The 9,007-nt window shown below is 48.9% G+C and overlaps 1 protein-coding gene and 1 long non-coding RNA gene across 14 annotated transcripts; one reads left to right on the forward strand and one right to left on the reverse strand.

The window, feature by feature from the left end:
• Nucleotides 1-242: 242 nt before the first annotated feature.
• LOC127306457 (uncharacterized GPI-anchored protein At4g28100) lies at nt 243-2,291 on the forward strand. Its single transcript, XM_051337095.2, has 2 exons — nt 243-1,114; nt 1,745-2,291. Exons 1-2 carry the CDS (start codon nt 437-439, stop codon nt 2,093-2,095), a joined length of 1,029 nt encoding a protein of 342 aa, XP_051193055.1. The 5' UTR covers nt 243-436; the 3' UTR covers nt 2,096-2,291.
• A 446-nt stretch (nt 2,292-2,737) lies between these two features.
• LOC127306456 (uncharacterized) lies at nt 2,738-6,880 on the reverse strand. Of its 13 annotated transcripts, XR_007854679.2 has the most exons (7): nt 6,534-6,878; nt 5,780-6,461; nt 5,623-5,695; nt 5,322-5,357; nt 5,164-5,235; nt 5,022-5,081; nt 2,738-4,923 (listed from the first exon to the last, which is right to left on the reverse strand). It is a non-coding gene; the product is annotated as an uncharacterized lncRNA (long non-coding RNA). The 13 variants fall into 13 exon arrangements; XR_007854676.2 differs by having other exon boundaries at nt 5,164-5,357; nt 5,623-5,692; nt 6,534-6,879; XR_007854675.2 differs by having other exon boundaries at nt 5,623-6,461; nt 6,534-6,879.
• Nucleotides 6,881-9,007: the final 2,127 nt, after the last annotated feature.

The raw sequence follows: 9,007 nt of genomic DNA on the forward strand, positions 1-9,007 counted from the left end.
AATTAAGAAATACCGTCAATAGAGTCGTGCTGCTTAGTGCTTACCCTAAAAAAAAGTCCACTCTAACCAAAACAGCCCTCGTTTGACAAAACAAAAAAAGCACGGCATCGTTGTAAATGCTCAAATAATAATAAGCCGGTAGACAAGAGAAACTTTTCAAAAGGCTGCAGTTTGGTTTGCCTTTGCCCCTCACCGCCTGGAAGAAGACCATTATAAGAACCATCCCCTCATTATGCATTTTCTGGCGCCAAAAACAGCAAAGTTGCGCAAAGCGTCCCCTCATCATAGCACCCACATAGGCTGATCGATCGATCACTGATCAGTGATCACTCGCCAGTACCACGTTCTCACTCCGCCACCGCAGCTCTCTCAAGCCACCAAGAGAAGAGAAACCACCACCCTGCCGCACGGGCGCCGCGACAGCGAGTGAGAGACGATGCCTCGTCCGGTTCACCGCTCCCTCCTGCTCTATGTGGCGGCCGCCGCCGGCTTCTCGCTGTGTTCTGTGGTGTACTGCGCCGGCGCGGCATTGCCGGACCCGGCACCGCTCGACCCGGGCCTGTTCATGCCGTCGGCCACCCCGTCACAGCCGGGCGCCGCCACGATCCCGGCGTTCCCGGAGCAGTCAAACGCCGCGGCGGGGGCCTCCTCCACGTGCCCGCTCGACCCCAACCCGCGGCTCCTCCCGGCCGTGCTCTCCGCCTGCGACTCCGACGGCGCGCTGTCCTCAAGGCTGCGGTGCTGCCCCGCGCTGGCCGCGTGGCTGTTCGCCGCCTACGCGCCCACCGCGCTCGCGGCGAGGCCCCCGCGGCCGGCGTCGGCGGCGCCCGTGGACATGCCGGTGCCGCCGGACGACTCGGAGGCGTGCGCGGGCGCCACGGAGCGCGCGCTGCGGTCCGAGGGGGCGGCGCTGCCCCGCCCGCCGGGGGCCAATGGGACGTGCGACGTGGCCTTCTGCTACTGCGGTGTGAGGCTGCGGCGGCTGACGTGCGGCGCCCAGCCGACGGACGCTGGCCAGTGGGTCCCCGCGGAGGCGGCGGCGAGGAGGCTGGAGAGGAACTGCGCACGGACGGGCGTCCCCGGTTGCGCCAAGTGCCTCCGCGCTCTTACCACGGTGAGATCAATCGAGCAGACATTCCATCAACCGATTCATTCATTCATTCGCAGCGCCAGTTCAGATCGATCCTCCGACCCGGGTCTCTCAATTCAGTCTCACCTTGGAAGCTCGATCTCACCTTGCGTTCTTCATCACATACTACTACTATTCATGTAGACAGCAAACATGTGCCAGCCTGCCACTAGGCATGATTTCATTGTCCATTCTCTTCATCGTTGGCTGGATAAGATTTCGAGACATGGCGTTGAATGCAAGCCATGGTCCTCATGCGTGAACACAATCTGGTGCCGGCTCTGGTGTGCGCTAGTCGCTAGCATTATTGGCCGCGTGTGGCACGGGATGATGAGATCTCAAGTTCAGCCCTGTCGCGTAGGGCCTGGAGAATGATGGGAGCAGAACATGCCTCCATTCCCATTCCACTGCACCACTATCCATCTCCATTGATTGCCTTACCATTTGGGCCCGAGATTGTACTCGATCGTCCTTCCATCTCCCCTAAAATTCTCAGTGCCATTAGGAAGGCAGAATCATTAGTTCTCTAGACCAAGCAATGTCAAAGCGAACTCTTAAGCAATGCATGCCCATCTTGTATTTCTTGACTGACGCCAGCCAGCCTCAATATTGCAGGTAAAGGCCGGTTCGAGCGGTGCGGCGGCGTCGGCCAAGCTGCAGCAGGCCGGTGCGTCGAGCGAGCGGGACTGCCAGCTCATGGGCCTCATATGGCTGCTGCAGCGCAACGCCACGCGCTACGGCGCCGCGGCAACGGCCGTGATCCGGGCCCTCATGGCCGCCGACGAGGCGTCCGCGGCGGGCGTCCAGGCGGCGGCGGGGCCGGCGGCCTGCTCGCTCCCCGTGGACGACATGCCGCTCCCGGCAGAGTACGCGCGGCGCAGCGAGGCCGCTGCTCGGCCACCAGCCGTTTGCTGCATCTACGGCCTCATCCTGCTTGCCATGCTCAGTGTCGTCTACTCGCTGTAGCACTGCAAACTCGTGATTGAATTTATAAATTTGTTACACAGTTGCCTGGTTTCTTCTGCTTGTTAGGGAATACTAGCAAAGAAGGGCGCGGCGGCACGCCGCGCCGGACCGTGGTAATTGTCTAGTTAATTTTGTTGTTTAGTAAGAAACCATTATTTTGTTTATTTTGGAAGTCACAGTGAGTTGGTATTTTTAAGATCAGAGCGTAAGCTATCCAAGAGTATTTTGTTTATTTTGGAAGTCACAGCGACTTGGTATTTTTAAGATCAGAGCGTAAGCTATCCAAGAGTATAGGCGTGCCGGCACGCTACACCCGTGGTGGTGCCCTTGAAGGTACTAAAAAGGTTGCAACGATAGTAGATATACTTAGAATTATAAAACAGAGGTTAGCCTGTCGTATTAATATATACTCAGAACTCGATTACACAGTTCATGGAATTATCTTGTATAAAATATCATAGATCGCAAGTTTAATATACATAACAACAATTCTCTAGTGAGAAAAGCTAAGCAGAGATGCTAAAAGTAGCACAGTAGAGTGGCTGGTGTCGGTGTTCCTATGTCTTTGAGTTGTGAGTGCTCGACGCGGTCATCTTTAAGGCGCCCACGGCAGCACGCCGTGCCCATGATATGACATTGGTGTTTGCAAGGTATTTAAAACAACATTAGTTTTGAATTTGGTTTCAATTACATAGTTCGTACAATTGTCTTACATAGTTCGTACAATTGTCTTACATCAGACCATAGATTCCACTCGATCTGTAGACAATCATTTTCATGGCAAGCAAAATCTTAGCAGGTAAAGTAGCACACTATGATGGGCAAATGTTCACCAGAGATGGTTCCCATGTCTTCGAGTTGTTGGTCTTGGGCATCCTGTTCTTCATCGTCAGAGAAGAGGATGATGAGCTCCTTGTTTGGCCCACTGTGTTCTTCTGTAGCAATGTGATAACCACTTGCTGATCAACATTTATACTTCTTAGATGGATCAATGTGTCACCTACTGTGAACCGCTAAGAACATATGTTTATGCGCCGAATTCCTTCACTTCGACCAAGGCCTATAGCTCTTAGTGCCTCTCTATGCAAGGGACCCTCAGAGTCCTGCCCAGACTTGTTTTCCCTTTGCGCTTGACTGAGCTGCAGCTGCTGATTGTTTCGTGGCCAGTTCTTCAACGGTGGAAGGATGAAGCGCGGCACAACCGTCAATCCAGCATTAAATTGCACAAAAGATATATCATAAGGGAAAACAAAGCACAATTTTTGTGAAGGGAACGGAAGACTAACAATAAGGATGAAGCGCGGCACAACCGCCAATCCAGCATTAAACTGCACAAAAGATATATCATAAGGGAAAACAAAGCACAATGTTTTTGAAGGGAACGGAAGACTAACAATAGATCTGAAATTAGAAAAAACACAAACATTCCTCCCCTATCCTCTTCTAGTGTCCTCCAGAAGCTGCGCCTAATTACTAAAGCTTAGATTGCACATTAACCAAAAAAAAAGTGTGCTGCAGAAAAAAATAGTAGGCCAGTTCTAAAACTTTCCTCAATGGAAGTGTGGAACACCAAAAAGAGGAAACCCAAACACATCTGACCACCCTGTATTGTCCAAAATAGCTAGCTAAGTCAATTACTCAAAAAGGAAAAAAAAATTGTATTCCTTGAACCAGAGCAAAATTACAGGCTCAGTTCCGAATGGATGAGATCATTATGAAAAAATAAACCAGAGAGAAAATGGATTCCTTAAACCAGATAAAAATTGTAGGTTCAGTTCCAAATGGTTGATATCATTTCGAATAATAAACCAAAAAAGAAAAAATGGATTCGGTGAACCAGGGCAACGCTGTAGGCTTATTTTCGAATGGTAGTGTTCATTTTGAGTAAATGCAATAGTAAATAAGAAAATAGAACAGCCTAAGATACATAAAGACTGTAATAACCATGACTCGACAGGCAGCAAGAACACTTGAAAGAGCTGACTGCTCTTTGAATTTTTTTATAGCCAAGTATTTCAAGTTTACATCAAAGAAAACTGGAAACTGCACAAATGTTCACGGAACAGATTTCGAAAGGCACTATCAATTCGCTGAAGGAAATAGTATAATAAGCCACTACTTGGTAATTATATTAGCTTCCCATCGATAATGTCGGAAGGCTTGACTACATCTATACTCCTGAAAATTAATTGACTGTGGTCCTAAAAAATTTAAATGACTTCAGGTTTTGAATACAACCCAAGAAATAATAACTTAGAACTTCATTTGACCAGAAAAGAGGGGGAAAAATATCACTTAACATTTGGTTAACCAATATTCTTTTATCCAGCTAACGGAAACTGGTGACTGTAGCTTCATTTTTGACCCAAGAAAAGAGATGTACTGGGGGGAGGTGACATGGTTGCTAATCAGACCAGCGCTTCAAACGGTGGGAAGTAAATTCAGGATTCCAGGACTCTTTGTAACGTTAGCAGCACACTGGCTCTCTCGACTTTATATGAATTTCTCCCACACTGACGTATAGCATGCCTTCATGACTACATGAACCATATAACTAATTTGTTACATGTTTCTTGGAGGGGAGCCCTAGTACGTTATGTTACTCACACTAATCAACTTAGCTCTTAAGCATAACTTCTCATGTTCATACCTGTAGAAAATTTACGTATTTTGCCCTGACGAATAAAGATTACTTCTTGCCCATGATCTAGCCTCCCACTTGCCACACTTGTACAGTGTGATGCCCTGGAACCTGGAGTTTCCCTAGAAGAAGCCAGCCCCTGCTGCTGCTGCACCTGCACGAATTCCTCCTTGCTGAAGCCAGTCATCTGCCATGGCAGTCATGAGAACCCAAACGTTGCAACTAAGGAAAATGATGCGAATGGACAACTGAGATCTTGCAAATGGACATACAAAATCTGCTCACCTCCTGAAGTTGATGTCTGCGTCGATCCAGGGGAACTTGATGGCAGGCTAGTCGTAGGGACTGGAAGAAATCAATAAAATTGGTTAGAGAATAAAACTATCTTCTTCAGTATTCTTGTAAAATGAAAATGGTGTGATGAAACCTATGTGCACGGTTTCATATCAGGCATTGTTGATTCACCATCTTGCAGCTGCCTGCACCGTGTAAGATCCACCTGCACAGAAGAAGAAAATGGAAGCAATGCATCAGTTATTAGGATTATCGAGTAAATTCAAGGATATATCAGAAGTTAACTCTTACATGTAACATGATCAGAATCCAGCTGAAATGAACTGTCTAGCAAAAAAAAAGTGCAGACATTGACCAGCAAAAAAAGTAGATAGAATCAAAAGTCAGAATTCCGCAACAAACCTACAACGATGTGCATATCAAGGGAAGTAATGAAACCCTATAACTTGCAAGTTTCCTCAAAATCAGGTACCAAACACAAACCAGCTTAGCCAGAAAATCAGAGCTATCTATTTCCGAACACAATCAAGACAGGAACTAATTTCCACCACCTCAGCGATTTCCTGATTTGGATATATGGGCAGAGGCATACCGGCAGAATATGGGAGAGTAGTTGTTCTCCTCTCCCTTCAGAAATTATCCCAGTAAAGTTCAGTTCCAAGCTGCTAAACAGTAGTGTAACCAACCAAGGGACTTGAGAAGCTCCCGGATCAAGATGGAAGAGCGAGGGTGTGGGCGAAGAGCACTACGTGCCAAGGGCGCGGAGGTCGTCAAAGTGGCTGTGCATGGAGACCTCCTCGCATACGACGCTGTCGTTCCTTTCGATGTGCTGCTAGACCATGTGCGGCGATGCGCTGGCTTCGACAAGGAGGGGATCGAGCAGGCGGTCTGCGCCGAGCCGTATGCCGTACCACAAGCGCCTGGACCGTGGCCCGCCCCGGGTCTTCGCCCTCGATGCCGGGTACACCGCCCAGCCTCCGCCATGCCAGGACGGCAGGACGCACCACTACACCATATGTTGCATCGCCGCCGCTGTCGTCGTCCGGAAGGACTGCTAGGTAACGACGGCTGCCCACGCTGCAGGGAAGCGGATGCCAAAGACGCCCTCCTCCACTTCCCCATCCACCTCATCTCCGCGCAGGGGCGAGCGCTATTTCACCGGCGCCCTAGAGGAAGGCTGCCGCTAGCACGTCGGTGATAACCGCATCTGCCATGACCGGGTGCATGTGTTTAATCGGGTTCTTGGGGCCTCCGACAGACCGATTTCGAGGACGAAAAGCCAGAGCAGGCCATGGTCCAGCCGTCCAGAGCCTGGAGTTTCGCTGCAGCGAGCAAGTCCCTCACCCCCATCCGCGACCAACGCAAGAGATTTCTGTGGTTGGCCGCAGTCCTGGAGCGGCAGCACGGGGCGCCACGCTCCGCCTGACTGAACTAAAAAAAATGGGAGAAGATCAGATCGAGTGGAAGGGGAAAAGGGGAAAGTTAGGAAGAAGAATATGTCACCTGGACTCGCAGATGGCCACTAGTGCTCCACATGCCCGTGGCCATGGAGTCGCCCTGAAACTCGTGTGATTGGCCTGATCTGAAGGCATCGACGCCGGTGGTGGTCCGTGGGAGCCAAGACCTTGGCGTGGTGACGCGCCGTTGGCTCCCTCCTCTGATTTGCTTTCTCCTACATGAAACGGCGGGTGCCGCCGCACGGTGAAATCGCGGAGTGAGGAGCGGCAGCGGATGCCGGGGCTGCCGCGAATGGTCTAGAATGAGCCACCGGGAGATCATGGATTGAGGGGCAGGAAAGAAGGACCGCCTACGAAGATGGTAGAGGAAAAGGAGATGGAAAGTGGGACATGTGTAACATGCACTGCTTTGACTACCAGACACAAACAAAAAAAAATCAGATGATTTGATAGAGCTAAGCCTAGACCTCCACGTCGCTCGCACGGAGACGTGGCACGATTTAGTATTGTGCCTGCTACGCCCAGAGACAACCATAACAGTATCCCACATTTACTCGCAGCTACAGCCACACCTTGGAGAACCCAAATAGTTCAATTTGTATACATGTCAATGAACCCTGAGCTGCCCCCAAAATTTCACATGGCACCAACAAGTTCACACACACAAAAGCAAGATCACAAAACACTTACGTGTTAGCACCACGTTAATCATCTAACTTTCCCAAAAATCTGAGAAAAATCGATGTTGTTAAGGTTTAATATAGTAGTTATACAGTAGTAGGGAAGAGAAGACACATTTCTCTTAGCCCTCCACGTCATCTGAAGATGGTAAAAAAGTTTATCTTATAGTAATTAAATAGAAGAAAAGAGTCGTAAAATTTTGTCAGAGGCATGCGGTGTCAAGGTATGGACTTGTCAATACCTACAGATTATAGACTAGGGTTTTAGGGAAGTAAAGGGCAAGTAGATCTCGAAGGTTCAGCCGAAAAAGTACTCGACTATTATGAAACTAGGGTTGTGTTGACAATGAAATCGATGCTTTCTTTGTCCCTCGACTCCCCCTTAGATAGGAGGCGGAGCCGAGGGTTTCGTGATGTACAAGTTACAAAGTCTGGGAGACTATCTGAGTTCGTCCCGTAATAGTTACAAGTCAATATTCCTAATACAACTCTATCTTTCTAAACTATCTCCTGACTGGGCCTTCGGGCTTCATAAATATCGGGTCATGGGCCTTCAGTAAATCCCGGGTACCACCTTTGGCAGGCCCATTAGGGATGCATATGTCAGTAGCCACCGAGATTTTGCTTGAATCGAAGAATCAGGGAAAATCTCCATCTTTACAATTATCAAATGACTTCTCCAAATTAAATAAATAACCTTTATAAAGCAACTGTATGTTGTACATGGATAACGGTAGTTGGGGCTGGTTCATCTGACAGATCAGGTACCAGTTAACTGCTCTTGTGGCAATCCGCAAAAACCTACTTCAAAATCACGTCCCTGGACATGATCTCGGGATACTGGCGTAATTCGACATGTGCCGCTTATGGTCTTACCAGATGCCGAATTCCAGTCATGTTTTATCGGGTACCTAACGCGTCCGTTAGGATTTTTCTTCGTATCTGCTGATACGGAAAAAGTAGCGAAGCGCCGTCAGAGAGGTGCCACGCCGCACAGGACGGATCCTGGGGACTTACCTTCGCAAAGTTTTGCGGCATTCAGAGATTAATTCGCGACTGAGGTGCTCTGAGAATATATTGTCGAGTGCCTTTTTCGGCTGCTGGAATAGCACATTTATTCGAGTCACCAGATGACTTATGTATTTTTATCTTGTCCTCCCGATGAGAGTATATGAACAGTTATTTGTATAACTCGCAATATGCTCACCATGCCTTTTATAATTTCATCGGGCACGCGAACAGCGTTCCCGATGGGAGTAGCCCCCGAGGCTACAGTCAAGTGCTTGTACTTAGTTGTAGGCTCACCGCTTTAACATCTTTGTCGCTATATTGTCACCTTTTCGAGTTCTTCCATCTTTATCAGGTGCACGACCAGCGCTCCCGATGGGAGTAGCCCCCGAGGCTACAGTCGAGTATTTATACTTGACTGTAGGCTCAACTTGTTTTACTGATGAAGATCGCTATTTTTTATTGTCCGTGTTTACCTCTTATCAGAAGTATAAACAATACTTCTGATAAGAGTAGTCCCCGAGCATATGAACAAATGCTTGTATTTGATCATAGGCTCTCGAAATTATCATTATTCTTTCGCTGTCGCCAATCTTCATAACACCGCAGTCGAAATTTTTCTTGTAAAGTGACATTAGTGCTGACGTTAGCCACGACCACCGTATCGGAAAAACGCGAGCTCTGTCCTGTCACTGACCTGTGGACCCGAAACTCGGGGTACTTGACACGTTACGCAAGTGGGGGACACACGTCCTCCGCTTTTTCTGGCACGCGCGCTGTAGTGCCTGTCCAGTTCCATCGCAGTTGTTGGCGTCAGAAACCCACCGGCGAG

The sequence above is a fragment of the Lolium perenne genome, chromosome 6, assembly GCF_019359855.2.
Source record: "Lolium perenne isolate Kyuss_39 chromosome 6, Kyuss_2.0, whole genome shotgun sequence".
Lineage (NCBI taxonomy): Eukaryota > Viridiplantae > Streptophyta > Magnoliopsida > Poales > Poaceae > Lolium > Lolium perenne.

What these genes read in the sequence shown, in the direction of transcription:
- LOC127306457 (XM_051337095.2), top strand. Translation starts at nt 437, where the DNA reads ATGCCTCGTCCGGTTCACCGCTCCCTCCTGCTCTATGTGGCGGCCGCC. An exon ending in GCCTCCGCGCTCTTACCACG is followed by an intron (nt 1,115 to 1,744) that starts GTGAGATCAATC and finishes TCAATATTGCAG; the next exon opens with GTAAAGGCCGGTTCGAGCGG.